The 15,087-nt window shown below is 57.1% G+C and overlaps 1 protein-coding gene and 1 pseudogene across 1 annotated transcript in view; both read left to right on the top strand.

Annotated features, from left to right (window-relative positions):
• The first annotated feature begins 832 nt into the window (after nt 1-832).
• LOC120242113 lies at nt 833-1,361 on the top strand (annotated as a pseudogene).
• Nucleotides 1,362-8,974: 7,613 nt separating this feature from the next.
• The window catches only part of TLE6 (TLE family member 6, subcortical maternal complex member), a 10,208-nt gene continuing 4,095 nt past the window's right edge, over nt 8,975-15,087 (top strand). The window contains 6 exon segments of the mRNA XM_039247518.1: nt 8,975-8,995; nt 9,141-9,178; nt 9,674-9,781; nt 10,270-10,328; nt 10,657-10,702; nt 11,617-11,658. Of these exon segments, the coding sequence (XP_039103449.1) occupies nt 9,713-9,781; nt 10,270-10,328; nt 10,657-10,702; nt 11,617-11,658 (216 nt within the window). The 5' untranslated portion in view covers nt 8,975-8,995; nt 9,141-9,178; nt 9,674-9,712.

Here is a 15,087-nt window from a genome sequence, read left to right as displayed (position 1 = left end):
TATATAAGGGATTCTTCCAATGGAGTAGAGTGTGACCACAGAGGGTCTCTTTCACCCTCAAAAGCTCCTTGTTCGCTGAAGTATTTGGGGAGCAAAGGGGCACAGAACGCAATTCACTCTCAGAGTTAAGAGGAGAAATATGCGTAATGTATATGTGTGTACACATGTACATACACACAACATGCATATATGTGCACACACTCACATACGTGACACGCGCACACAAGCATACATACACATGCATGACACACACACACATACATGAATTCTTGGTACTATTCTTGCAACTTCTCTGTATGCTTGAAATGATATCAAAATAAAAATTTACCCAACAATAGTTTCCTAGTTTGGACCATCCTGTATATAGAAAGCCAGCCAGTGATCAGAGAATAAAGAGGGAGCGATTTTAATTGTTTGCAATCATTTTGCTTCTATCCCTGGTTTCATTGCTGCGTTTGCCAAGAATGTACCTGGTCAGATGTCTCCGTCCAGGAGCGGTAGAATGGCTTGTGTGCAGCTGGAAACCGTGCGTCCTAAGCGAAGCTGTTTCCCTGAGTCATCAGAAGCATCTCCTTTTTGTTTTTCATTCCGAATTTTATCCTCACATCTACTTCTGTGAAGCTGACTGGACCTTGGACGGTAGCGCAGGGGTCGGTTCATCCAGGGTACGAGATCGTTCCATTTTCCCTCCTGGCCTCTCACGTTACTGGCATTACCATTATGACACTATTTTTTTATGTTCCCATTAGTAGGTCTCTTTTTTAATTGAGATTTTTACTGAAAGAATGGCGGGTTCACTGGCAGTCGTAAGAAATAGTACAGAGAGCTTTTCATGAAGATGGTGCTGAAGGTGAAGAAGGAAGCCCCTGCCCCTCCCAAAGCCAAAGCCAAAGCAAAAGCCTTGAAGGCCAAGAAAGCAGTGCTGAAAGGCGTTCACAGTCAGAAAAAAAAAAAAAAAGAAGATCCGCAGGTCACCTACATTCTGGCCGCCCAAGACACTGCATCTCCGAAGGCAGCCCAAATATCCTTGAAAGAGCCCCCCCGGGAGAAACAAGCTTGACCACTATGCCATCATCAAGTTCCCACTGACGACCGAGTCAGCCATGAAAAAAAAAATAAAGACAACAACACTCTTGTGTTCATTGTGGATGTCAAGGCCAACAAGCACCAGATCAAAAAGGCTGTGAAGAAGCTCTATGAGATTGATGCAGCCAAGGTCAACACTCTGATCAGGCCCGATGGAGAAAAGAAAGCATACGTTCGACTGGCTCCTGACTATGATGCTTTGGATGTTGCCAACAAAATTGGGATCATCTAAACTGAGTCCAGCTGGCTAAATCTAAATATAATTTTTGTCACCATTAAAAAAAAAAGAAATAGTACAGAGAGACCCCCGTCTACATTTCGGTCGCCTTTCTCTAGTGGCAACGTTTTGCAAAACTGGAGTTCAATGGATATTGACACTGATACGGTCCGTCCATCTCAGGCAGACGGTCCCTCTCACGAGTGTGCGCATGCGTGCGTGCGTGCCCCTGTTCTCGCCTGGGTAGGTTCACGCAGGCACAGCCAAGATACAGAACATCTGTGACAGCACAAGGATGCCCTGTGTCCCTTCTATGTCCACACCCACCTGGCTCTCAGGCCACCCTGTCCCCAGCAGGAAGCTTTTTAAAAAGCGGCTCCGTCTCCTAATTTCCGCTCCCCTTCCTACTGGGCTTGGGCTCAGAGGTCTGCACGTTTGCAGATGGTCCCAGGGCCGGGACCGGAGGGGGCCGGGGGCGGGACCATCTAGTTCCAGCTGAAAGCCAGGAGGCACCCAGAAGAAAGCTGGAGCCTGTCACCAAAGCGCGGAAGCTGGCTTGAAATCCGGCCAGATCCTAGACCATGGGACCATCAAAATAATTACAGAGAATAATGAATGATACGTCAGTTTAAGAAGGGGGCCCTGTAATAACAGATTCACAGGCGGAAAGGAAGGCTCTGACGTGGGGCAGAATACTAAGGGCCCACTGGCAAATGCGGGTGGCAAATGCCGGGAGTGCTCGGGGTACAAAGTGACTGATCCTGGCAAACTCCAGGCAAGAAGCACCCATCGTTAAGGCCTTCAGGAACGGTTTCCAGTGATCCTCGCCTCCTCGTTTCTAAACTAACTAATATACTGCTGTCCAAGCTAATAGAGTGTATGTACTAATACACACTAAAAGTGGTGTGAAACAAAAGAGAACAAGGTGAGAAGACTTGGAAGCCCCTTGGGCAGAGGTAGGGCACGGTTCCATGTAGGTGGGGGTCAGGGAAGGCCTCTCGGAAGACGCGGCCTGGAGCTAAGACCCAGAAGTCATGGAGGGAATGAGTCACAGTGCAGTCACGGAGATTGATCCAGGCGGGCAGACAGCCCGTGCAAAAGTCCTGTGGTAGTCTGTGAGGACTGGCAGGGAGGTCTGTGTGGCTGAGTAAGGGGTCCATAATCGGGGATTCATCAGAAGGGGGTGCACACCCTGCAAGGCTTTCAGAAGCTCTCTGAAGGCCTTGGCTTTGAGTCTGTGGGAGAGCCATGGGAGCAGTGGGAGCGGAGGAGGGACAGGATTCCTCTCTGTGCTTAAACGCTTTTCCGGCTGCTTATTACGAGTATCTGCTAAGGGGCGCCTGGGTGGCTTAGTCGGTTTAGTTTCTGACTTTCGCTTAGGTCTTGATCTCGCGGTTCGTGGGTTCGAGCCCCGCGTCGGGCTCTGTGCTGACTGCCAGCTCAGAGCCTGGAGCCTGTTTCAGATTCTGTGACTCCCTCTCTCTCTGGCCCTCCCCTGCTCACGCTGTCTCTCTCTCTCAGAAATAAATAAAACATTTTTTAAAATAAATAAATAAACATTTAAAAAATTAAAGGTTATTTTATTTATTTTGAGAGAGAGAGAGAGAGCGCACACTCATGGAGGGGCAGGGAGGGAGGGAGGGAGAATCCCAAGCAGGCTCCACGCTGTCAGCAGCGCCACCAACCGGGCTACTCAGGTGGCCGCGTGCGACGTTTTAAAAAGGTATCAACAGGCGGTAAATAACGAGAAGAGGGATAAACACAGACAAACGGAGGGCACGGGACGGGTCGTCACCCACCGCAGGCACCACGGTGCGGGGCGCCCGGCCCGGAGTGCCCCCCTCCCCCGGAATGTGGGTCCTACGCGGCGGGTGGGATGCAGGCGGGGCAGCCCCCGGGGGAGGGGGGGTAGCGAGTAAAAGCCTGGAAGCTTCCACGCCATACCTACCGATTCCATCGAATTCCAACGCGGCCGTGTACGCGGACGCTGCAGCGGGGCTTCCGTGGCCACCCAATCCGCAACCAGCAAGGGCGCCGGCATAGGCGCGGCGGGTTCCGTCCACGCGGCGGAACGCTCCGGGCGACAGGAAGGCCCGCGAGGTGCCCTCCACGCAGAAGGATCTCGAAGACTTCCCTCCAGGGAAAGGAGCCAGATACAAAACACGTTTATAAGCCCATGTATACGACGTTTCTAGAAAAGCAGACACCCCCCGGGGACGGAAAGCGAGGGGTGGGGGGGAGGGGTCAGCACGGACCAGAGGGACCCTTCTGAGGTGGCGGAAACGTGCTGAGGTTCGGGTGCGACGACGGCGGGGCGCCCCGACTCATCCTGGAACCGGGCGCGGCGGCGACAGCGCTGTAATAAGCCGTCTCGCCAGCAGAGGGAGCCAGAGACCACAGGTTCCTCTCTGACCCCGCCTGCGGATCGGGTCTGGTTGCAGCCACCTTCCCCCTTCCCACCTCTTTTTTTTTTTTTTTTTAATGTTTTATTTATTTCTGAGAGAGAGACACAGTATGAGCAGGGGAGGGTCAGAGAGAGAGGGAGACACAGAATGTGAAGCAGCTCCAGGCTCTGAGCTGTCAGCACAGAGCCCGACGCGGGGCTCGAACCCACGAACTGTGAGATCATGACCTGAGCTGAAGTCAGACGCTTAACCGACTGAGCTGCCCGAGGGAAACTTAAAAAAATTTTTTTTAATTTTTTTTTAATGTTTTATTTATTTCTAGGAGAGAGAGACAGCATGAGCAGGGGAGGGTCAGAGAGAGGGAGTCACAGAATGTGAAGCAACTCCAGGCTCTGAGCTGTCAGCACAGAGCCCGACGCGGGGCTCGAACCCACAAACCATGAGATCATGACCTGAGCCGGTCTGACGCTTAACGACTGAGCCACCCAGGCGCCCCCCTTCCCACCTCTTAAAAGCAACGACTGGCGCCTCCGGAGGGCGGTTGCAGCCTCTCCCTGCCTTCGGGAGGCTCACTGGGGCGAGGCCGCCGCCTTCACTGGGGGGACGTCGCTGGAATGAACAACTGGCCACCTGTGCCTCTGCCGAGAAGCCCTCAGCGGCCCGGCGCTCAGTTAACCAGCCACGGTCACACTTGGACAGGCAAGTCCTTACTACGACACAAGGAGCGGTGACACTGGGGCCTCATCCGGTCACATCTCCCCCCCAAGTCCTCTGGGCTTGACGGTCGAAGGACACCCCTAGCAGCAGCCCCGATGGGGAAGCGGGTCCAAGGTGGAGGAGAAGGAGGAGAAGCCACCTTGGAGCCCAAAACTGAGACCCAGACATTCGAAGGAAAAGAACACAAAAAAGACACGCGGGTGGAGTGATGTTCCGCACTCAGCCATGCCGTGGGCCACCCACGAACAGGTCAGAGAAGCAAGTAGGGGCCCCTGGTGGCTCAGGCGTTTAGGCGTCCGATCTTAGCGTGCACTCAGGTCGTGATCTCCAGGATTGTGAGTTCGGGCCCCATGTTGGGCCCAGAGCCTGGAACTTGGTTCGGATTCTGTGTCTCCCTCTCTCTCTGCCCCTTGCCCTGCTCATGCTCTGTCTCTCTCTCAAAAATAAACGTTTGAAAAAATAAAGGCTTAACACAACTTTGGGATACAATAAAAATTTTAAAAAGAAGAAGAATTAAGTAAACCAAAAACAAAGCACTGGGTGGTGAGTAGGATTAGGGACACAGGAGCGTGATGGGGCCCCACGGAGATTTTCAGATCGACTGGATGGCAGACCATGTTGGCCAGAGAGGGGGGAGGGAAGCTGGCACATCAGCTGCCAACTATGATCCAGCAAAACCACCCCAGATTCCTGACCACCAGAGCCTGTGTGAGATGATAAATGCTATTTTTTTAAGCATTGTTTAAGCCACTAATTTGGGGGACAGTTTGTTATGCAGCGGTAGCTAACTAATACATCCGGATTTCATTGGAAGCAAGAGCCAGGTCCAGGAGATCCAAAATCCACTTCTGGAATGGATGCACCTTTCTCCATACTCAGGTCCTGTGCAATGGCAGGAACTTACTTAGACCTAGGCATTATGGTGTCAGGGTTACATGGATACTTCTCATAGCAAGGTGACCCGGGTTCCAATACTGGCTTAGTCACTTAATGACTGTGTGACTCTGGGGAGGTCAGTTAACCTCTCTGGATTCATGGAGGACTGAATGGGTTACTTTATCTACTTAATTTCTCTTCTGAGCTTGTAGAGAATAGAACTGTGTCCTTCAAAAAATTTCTTTCACGTCCTGGGGCGCCTGGGTGGCTCAGTCGGTTGAGAATCTGACTTCAGCTCAGGTCATGATCTCACAGTTCGTGGGTTCGAGTCCCGTGTCGGGCTCTGTGCTGACAGCTCAGAGCCTGGAGCCTGTTTCAGATTCTGTGTCTCCCTCTCTCCCTGACCCTCCCCTGCTCATGCTCTTTCTCTCTCTCTTTCTCTCAGAAGTAAATAAAACATTTTAAAAAATACTGTTTGAGTTTCTCTTGTGTCCTAATCTCCTAGTCTCTGGGAATGTGACCTTATTTGGAAATAGGATGATTTCAGGTGTAACTATTTAACATGAGGCCCTACTGGAGTAGGGTGGCCCTAAATCCCATGACCGGTGTCCTTATAAGAGGGGGATTGGGACCCAGACACACACAGTGAGAACATGTGGAACAGGAAGCCGAACGTGTGAGGAGAGACACAAAGACTGGAGAGAGGGGTCTACACGCCCAGGGACACGGAAGCAGAGGGGCCACTCTAGACTCAGAAGAGCAAGAAGAATCCCCTCACCACCCCCCCCCCGCCTCCACAGGGAGCACAGCGCGACGGACACGTTGATTTGGGACTCCTGGCCTCCAGAACACGATGGAACAGATTTCTGCTGCGTTAGGCCCCGGGCTTGTGGCCGCCTGTTAGAGCAGCCCCGGAAATGAACACAAGCGTCTCTCCACCAGATGGCAGGAGGCAAACTTCAATCAATGCTGGGTAATTCAATCAATTCACTTTTCCTGGGGCCAGGTCTAAGTTCAAGGGCGTTCGTGTGGCGTCAGAGAGGGGCAGCTGAGAGTATCCTCCCCTCCAGTATCACGGGCCCCAGCCACGGTCTGGGGAGGGTCCCTGTCCCTGCCTCTCAGTCGTTCATCCAGTGGCTGGACACCAGGGTCCTTCTACCCACTGGCTTCCTGCATCTGCTCCTTCACCTCTGTCACTTGGCTACTGTCTCTTGCCCATGGGGGGGGGGGGGGGGTGGGGGGGGGGGGCACTGGGTTGTCCTGGGAATGGGGGAGAAAATGGAGGCCCAGGGCTGAAATCCAGCGCCACCTCCCTGCTGTCACCTCCCTGTGGTCACCGAGGGCTTCTGCCTGGTCTTCCCCCAACCCAAGTAACCCTGGGCCTCTGGGGGCCTGGGTTTGAAGTGGCTTCCAAAGCTTCGGAAATGCAAACCCCTTTTCTGTCCAGCTTTCATCCAGACCTGGGGTTTCCAAGTCGACCACAACTCAGAAGCCAAGAGGGAACTCCTTGCGGCCTCCCCAGCCCCTCCTCTGTGCCCGGCGCCCTTCCAGGGGGCTCAGGGAAGCCTGCATCCCTGCCAGCCAGCCTGGGGCAAGCAGGGGACAGCAGACGGAAGGGCGGGGTGAGCACAGGCCAGCCGGAAGCCCAGCCACCAGCCACCGGCACGCGGGGCGTCCACGGGCGAGAGCAGAGCAGATGCCGTGGCGGCGTCCGACCTCTGCGTGGACCTAGGGGACTTTCTCTTTTAAGGACCTCAGATCTGCACTGTCCACTGGAACGCTCTGCCAGGATGGGAATGTTCTAGATTTGCACCGTCCAGTGTGGATGGTCATCCCCAGCCACTGGTGGTTGCGAAGCGATTGACACGCGGACAGTGAGCCTGAGGAATGGAGTTTTAAATCCTATTTAATTTTAATTTGTTTTAATTTAAGTAGCCACAGGTACCCGGTGGATACCGGACGAGACAGCCAGCAATGGACACACTGGTGCGCCGGCAACCACGGAGAGGAGGCAAGCCAAGCACAGGGGAGGCAATTAGCCGACTGGCCCATAAATAAAATCCGCTTCAATTAAGGGCCAGTTAGGGATCACGGGTGAAAACCTTTTCTGCGGCTTGTACACGGCAGCCCTCACTTTCTCCTCCACAGGCCAGCCGCAAACCCCAAGTTTTGTGTTTACGTTAGAACCTGTGGGGAGGCGCATCCCAGGGTCTGAACCCCAGTGTGCCCACCCCACCCCCACCCCCAGACAGAGCACAGAAGATGGGCAAGCGGAGTGCTCTCTCACTCACTCACTCACTCACTCACTCACAGCTTTGCATCCCAGGCCCGCACACCTACCCAGATGCCCCGTGGCCTGTGCAAGAATGCCTGACAATCCTATCAGTTATGTGAATTTTGAACACAGCATGACCTACAGCCGCTGAGATTAAAGATTAGTGCCAATTCAAACCACGTTTGGAAAAAAATTAAATAAGAAATGGAGAATGGGGGTGGTGGTGGTAGAAGTTCATTTCTTTCTTTCTTTTTTTTTTTAAATGTTTTATTTATTTCTGAGAGAGAGAGAGAGAGCGTGAGCAGGGGAAGGTCAGAGAGAGAGGGAGACACAGAATCGGGAACAGGCTCCAGGCTCTGAGCCAACTGTCAGCACAAAGCCTGACGCGGGGCACGAACCCACGAGTAGTGAGATCATGACCTGAGCCGAAGCCGGACACTTAACCGACTGAGCCACCCAGGCACCCCCCCCCGGAAGTTCATTTCTTAAAGTGATGTGAGGGGAGGCCTAGAGGTCTGGGTGGATGTCAGGGGGAGACTATTCCTGGCAGAGAGGAGAACGGTTAGTGCAAATGTCCTGGGGTAGGCGAGACTACGGCACACCTCCAGTAGGCATTAGCAAACTGGGCCAAAACAGAACTCTGGCCGCCTTCCTACAACCCTCACCCCTTATCTTTCTACCATCCCAGGCCTGGGATACCCGCCACCCCTTCCTACCCTGTCCTTTAACCTGGAAAAATTGCACTGGCTCAGGGCCTTTGCAGTTCCTGCTTTTGGTTCTCAGATGCTGGGCTGGGGTGGGGCGGGGGAGGGGGGCAGGGGACAGTTTGGAAAATTCACTGACAAAAATACAGAGCCCAGGAGCTTGGTGCTGGATGAGAGACCTGTTATGTTTTCCCCATTAAGGGGGCTTGAAGCGTCCTTCATTCGCACTGCACGTTATTAATATTGAGGGAAATATCGGCCCCTGCGTAAGGGCTGGAATGAGTGCTAGAGATTAGGCCCCCATTCCCAGGCCCACCCCTAGCCCCAAGCCACCCCTGGGCATGGATAAAAATCATCAGGCTCCTCTCTAAACAATGCAACACACGCCGCCCAGCTCCTTCCCAGGTTGCACCCTCTGACCCCAAGCCGCGGGCCTTTCTAAATATCCTCACCCCGGCCTGGACCCCAAACTGCCCGCGGCTCTGCACGCTGCCCTCCCCTCCCCCCCAGCGGCACCGCGAGGGTTAAGCGACGGCGCCGGGCGCGCTGATTGACAGCCCGGCCGGCGGCTCGGGCGAGTCGACCAATCAACGGTAGCGGCCGCGGCCCACGTGGGCAAGCGGCCTCGTGATTGGCCAGAGCCTGCAACGGCCGCCCGCGGAGTCCGAGCCCACGTGCAGCTGCTGCTCGTTCATTGATCGTCCTCGGGGTGCAGGTGGCGGCCGGCGGGGCGGGGCCGGGGCGGGGCCGGGGCGGGCCGGGGCGGGGCCCGAGGGGTCAAAGGGCCCCGGGATGAGGGGGAGGATCGGAGGGGCGCCCGTTCCCAGCCTGGACTTCGCTGCCCCCCTTCCCCCACCTAGTTTCCTTCTTCCTGTCCTGGGCCTCCATCCTAAGGGAGGTGAGTGGGCAGGCGGGTCTCCCGGAGGACCCCAGAGTCCCCGGCCTGGGGAGGAGGCTGGAAGACTGATGAGGGGCACAAGCCAAGTAAAAAAGGGTGCTTGGTGCCACAGGAGTGACTGGGGTGGAGAGCGGTCCCTTTCCTCCTGTCTGAGACCTCCTAATTCCCCTGGCCAACTCTTACTCATCCTTCAAAACCCCTTCCCAGTGATGTTCACCAGTACTCTCGGAAGTTGCCTCAAAACTGAGGTTGAATTTAAGCGTCCTTCGCTGGGGTCCCCCAGCCCTGGCAGCAGCTGGTGAGGGGTGTAAGTGTTTGACACCCTCTCCCTCCCAGGATATAGGGCATGCAGTGCGGTGCTCGAGGTCCAGGAGGTGATGGGGACGCAGGGCTGGGTCCTGGTGGGAAGACAGGATGGGGGTGGGGGGAGCTGGTTCTGTCCCTGGCCGCTGGGCCTTCCGCCCTCAGGACTTGCCATCACTTTGTTACTTTTAGAGTCGCCTGGCTAAAGTCCGTGTGACTCCTGCCCGGAAGATGACCTCTTGGGGCCATCTCAGCCCCCAGGAGCACCCTCAAGGGATGAGGAGGCCCCCCGGAACTTTGGTGAGGAGGGCCTGGTGAGGCATTAACCCCTGCGGGTGGTTATTTGCCGCAGCTGGGCTCAGACCTGGCTGATGGAGGGAGGCGGGCAGGTGGCCAGGCCTCTGGCCGGGGCGCTAACCCTAACAGGTGCCAAGGCACTTAGTAAGTCACACTTGCTTCTCAGCCCCCAGGTGATACATCCCGTGACTGCAGCATTTCTGGGTCATATCTTACAAGTAGAAGCCCCTCCTCCAGATGAGCCTTTTCAACAGTTTAGGCCCAAGATGGGCAAACCTTCTCCCTCAAGGAGTGGGGTTTGGGGCTTTAGGCTAATATGCAAGATGGAAGATACTGGGGGGGGGCGCTTAAGTAACCAGAGAAAGTGAATTTCCTTCAGGATTTAGGAGGCTCCAGCTCACTCCCTGGTGTGTGTGGGGGGCCTGACTGGAGATGTGGCCTTGGGAGGGGGGGGCTCTGGTTCATCTACAGCCTCCTCTCCCCTTCCCCAGGCTCCTCCTGGGCTGAACTCCCCGGACATCCTGGATCAGCTCCGGCAGCAGTTTCCCAGGTGACGGCCACTGTCCCGCTGTGGTCCCCCCAGAGGGAGAGATGTCCCATCTGGTCTCTCGGTGCCCGCCCCCGGGGCCCCTGGCTCCAAAACCAGAATTAGTAAAGGCCACGGGGAGCCTCATTGGAGCCTGAAGCAAACGGAAAACCAGCAATGCTGATCCTGGTCTTCATTTGCGTTTTCGAGTTGTGTTTAGCCCGAATGTACTTGCCTCGATTATATTGTTGAAATACTGCAGTGAAGTCGCATCTCTGACGCGGCCTCCAGGGACTCCGGGCCGGGGGCAGGGCTTGAGGGCTCCTCTTACGGAAGGTTCTCTCCCCCTCAGACTCCCCCTTCACCTGACGGCGCAGGTGGAAAGCACGTACCACGCGGTGAGCCACACCCCGCGGCCCCCAGACAGCCGGGACAGCTGGGTTTGGGACACCTTCTGGTAGAAATTCCATGTGTGAAGGAGGTGTTTCTTTGGCTGACAGTTCATCATTGAAGGATAGGTGACGGGATCCCCTGCTCCTGGGGAGGGTAGGTGCTAGTATGGTGCTGGCATCTAGAACTTTCCTCGATGATGAGAATGTTCTATATAAGCAATGCCCAATATGGCACCCTGCCAGCCACACGTGGCCCGTTGAAAACTTGTAAGGAACTGAATCCTTAACTTGATTAAATTTACAGCCTTGACTCATGGCTAGCTCCTGGGACGGGGCACCTCTAGGCGGAGAAGATAAGTGAATGGAGAAATGGGATTCACAGGCTGTAACCACTATAGAGATGTAAGAGTGTAAGATGGACAGGAGTAAAGATTTTGAGCTAAGATAATCAGGAAGGGCTCCTTGGAGGAAGTGATGTTCACAGCGAGGTATGGAAGATAAGAAGCTTTGCACTCCCGAGAACAGAGAAGGGCATTCCAGGCAGAGGGTGCAGCCCGTGCAAAGGCCCTGGGGCAGGAACGGGCCTGGAGTGTGGGAGGAAAAGCCAGGAGGCCCATGTGGCTGGAGCAGGGAGAGTGAGGGAGGAGGGTAGAGAGGAGGCAGGGACACGTGTGCAGGGCCTGCCTTGTGGTTATGGGGAGTCTTTGAACTTTACTTTAGGAATGAAATCCAAGGGTCTCCCTAATTAGCTCCCACTCTGTGTGGTAGGTGGTGTCCCATTTGATGGGTTTAGTGACCAGAGAGGTAGAGCGCGTTGTCCGGGGCCACACAGTTGGGGAGAAGCAGGCACAGCATTCCTCACTGTGGTCCACTTCCGTTGGCCACGCCCACCCTGTGCGACCCCTGCTGTTCCCTTGCAGCTGCAGAAGATCCGGCAAGGCCTCCAGGAACATCACAAGCAGGTGAGCCAGCTGGGGTGCGGCCGTCCCTCCTCGAAGGGCAGGAGAAACAGGAGCTATGACAGGGGCACGTGGTGGGGGCCCCTGTGGGGCCGAAGGAGGTGGGAGCCCTGGAGTGCTGGGGGCAGAGGGGGGCGACCTGATGGAGCCCCCCCCACACCGGAGCTCCTCCCCCAGCCCCTCTGAGGCCCCTCCCCCTGCTCCCGGGTCCCTGCCTGCCTTAGGGGAGCCCAGGGGCCTTTCCAGCACTTTCCAGGCCAGTCACTTCCACCCCGAAGGGCCTGTCCTATGCCAGGCACACCCGGCCTCCGGCCTCCCGGGGCCTGGGCCGCACGTGGGCGCCGTGGGAGCAGAGGCCCGGCTCCTCTCCTGCCCGCCCTGCGCCACCTGGCCCCTGCCCCCTGGGTGCCGGCAGGACTTTCTGCCTGTGCAGATGTGACTGGCGGGAGGCCAGGGCCGCGTCTGCAGCTTAGCGGGGGGGGGGGGGGGGGGGGGGGGGGGGGGCCAGGAAGCAACCAGAACACGGTTATTCATTCAACGGCTACTTATCCATCACCTTCTTGCCAAGTGCGGTTGCGGGCGCCAGGGAGCTAGCGGAGAAGGACACAGACAAGCCTGCCCTCGGGGTGGTGGGAGCCTGGCGAGCAGCAGTGCTGGGAGTGAGGGCCGGGCAGGGGGCGGGACGGTCCGAGCAGCCCAGGGGGGCGTGAGGCAGGGCTGGGAGTGGGAAGGCCTGCTGAGAAGGTGACCCTGGAGCAAACGCTTGAAGGAGACGGAGTGCCGGTGTCCCGAATGGGAGGAGCAGAGTAGGCAGAGGGCACAGCCGATGCAAAGGTCCTGGGGCAAGACGGTGTCTGTGTAAGGGGCTGGGGCAGAGTGAGGAACGGGGATGAGGGGAGGGGAGGGGAGGTGGTGCAGGGCTGTGGGGGCCTCAGGGAGGACTTGGGCTTTCCCCCCAGGTAGGTGGGAGCCCTGGAGGGCTGCAGGCAGGGAGGGCAGACCTGACTTGCGTGCTCACGGGCGCCCTCTGGTGGATGGGCCGTGGGGGCAGGAGAACAGGACCATCTGGGTGGGGTGCTGGTTACTGAGATGCTGTGCGGGTGAGAACCAATCAGATTGTGGATTGGGGGGGCTTACAGCACTTGCTACGTATAAGGATGTGGCCACGAGGCCCCCAGAGAGTTGCTGTTCAAGCCAGGACCCCCCTCACCCACCCAGGGGAAGGCCCTAGAACCCTTGCTGGCCGCCCAGTCCTCTCCCCTCTCGCTCCCGCTCCCTGTTTTCGCAGCCTCCTGGCCGAGCATGTAAAATTGTGAGCAGCAGCCCAGGCCGGCTCGCTCTCCCCAGGGAGGGCCCGCTAGCAGGCGCAGGGAGCCGCGCTTTCCATGATGAGTGCACTCAAGTGCCAGTAAATTGCGCATTAACGAGCCAGGGCGAATGGGGAAGGCTCCCCTGAGTGTGTGCTGCTGGGAGGCGCAGCTGGGGAGCCCATCCCTGGCTGCCCGCTCCCAGCCAGCCCCCGCTCCGGAGCCAGAGCCACCAGAGGGGTCCCGCTGCCCAGCCCCCTCCCTCGCCATCTGCCTACCTGACCGGGCTCGAGATGGAAGCAGGTAAACCCCGCCTGGCCCCGTTCCTCCCGGCTTTGGGAAACTGGCGTTGCTTCCCTGGGCCTCTGTTTTCTCATCTGCAAAATGGGAATGCCAGTAGCTCCTGTTAAATAGGACAGACCACAGTTGGCACTGACACCGCGTTGCTTTATCAGCTCTTTCTTCATGGATCAGCGTGTTTTCCCAGGATTTGGGAGTGTTCCTTGGGCCAGACAACTGGGGAGGGGGGGGCTTCACGGTGCGCACCATGGAGGGGTGCACGTTAATAAGGCAGGGACACCGGTGGCGCCACAGACCTAAGACCAGCTCCACGCTGTCTTCTCTGGGAGCCACGGGAGTGGGGTGGATGTTAAACACGTGGCTCCAGCCATGTTTCAAGGGCTCAGTAGCCACGGGAAGCCCACGGCAGCTGCGTTAGACGGGCAGGTCTAGAACGTTCCCACTGTGTTTAGTCCGGCACTGGACTAAAGGTGGCTGTGCATCACTCCCATCAAGGGCCTCGTCTCCCCGCGAAGGTGGGACTCCCGCCACAAATTCTTGGGAATGAATCCTGGCGAGAGGTTTGTTCTGCCCGCTGCCTGGGCGCCAGGCACGTTCTCGGGGCCCTGCTGCTGGTGCCCGTGGCCTACTCCTCAGGCAGCGGCGCGAGGCTGGAGGACTTGGGTTTTTTAATGTATTTTGAGAGCCAGAGGGAGGGGCAGAGAGAGTCCCAAGCAGGCTCTGCCCGGCTGGCGGCGCCCCGACCTGGGGCTCAGACTCCTGAACCCTGAGATCAGGACCTGCATGGAAATGAAGAGCTGGCCGCTCAACCGACTGAGCCCCCGATCGCCCTGGGGGAATTGGCGCTTGTAATTGGGCCAAACTTCAGGTTTAACGGCCTAAAAGTGGCTGGGAGCTACTTTCAGGGCAGCACAGTCTGGAAGGAGAAGTTCAAACAAATCCAGGACCGGTGTCCGAGGAGGGAGTGAAACGAAACGACAGGCACCTGCGGGAGGTGGGAGGAGCCTGGGTCCCTCAGGCCTTTCCAGGCGCATAGAAACCGTTCGCTTGAATCTGGAATTGGTGGTCGTTGCGTGGCCTGGTTTTAGTATAAAATAACATCCTGTGACCCTCCCACGAGGGTCCCCTGTTCTCCTACTGCGCCTTTTGTTCCGAAGAGGTAATCAATCGTTGTTTGTTTTTTTAAGTTTATTTTGAGAGGGAGGAAGCATGAGTGGGGGAGGGGCAGAGAGAGAATCCGAAACAGACTCTGCACCGTCCGCAGAGCCTGACGTGGGGCACGAGATTGTGGCCTGAACCGAAGTCGGACACTCAACCGACTGAGCCCCCCCTTCGTTGACTTCTTAATACCCTCCCAGCTCTGATGCGGACGCACATGTCTCACGCAGGGGGCCTGTGTCCTGGGGGTGGGGAGACCCAGGTCTGACCTCCCTTCCACCATTTGTGAGGATGACCGGCCAGCCTTTGGGTGGGGACGAGGGACCTGCTTCACGCCCAGCCTGGTGCCGCAGGCTCTGTCACCACCATTCAGGGCAGGCAGTGTGTCCCCGCCTGGTGCATGGGGGGGGACCCTCGCGGGAGTTGCAGGCGGAGGTCTGCGCCCGGGGCTGTCCAGCGACAGAGGCTTAGCTGGGACGTGTCTGCCCCTCCAGTCAGAAAACTTCCTGCGGACCCTGGAGACCTGGAGCCGACCCCTGGGCTTCCCGCAGGGGGAGGTGGGGGCCGGGCCCTTGAAGTGGGGAGGGGGACGGGCTCAGGGCACCCCCCCCGCCGCTCCCCCCCCGCAGCTCCCCCCCCGCCGCTCACCCCCCCCGCTCCCCCCGCC

Source organism: Hyaena hyaena, unplaced genomic scaffold (genome assembly GCF_003009895.1).
Source record: "Hyaena hyaena isolate Hyena2069 unplaced genomic scaffold, ASM300989v1 scaffold_296, whole genome shotgun sequence".
Classification (NCBI taxonomy): domain Eukaryota; kingdom Metazoa; phylum Chordata; class Mammalia; order Carnivora; family Hyaenidae; genus Hyaena; species Hyaena hyaena.
The sequence above is the reverse complement of the archived record's forward strand: the minus strand, read 5'-3'. Positions and strand labels throughout refer to the sequence as shown.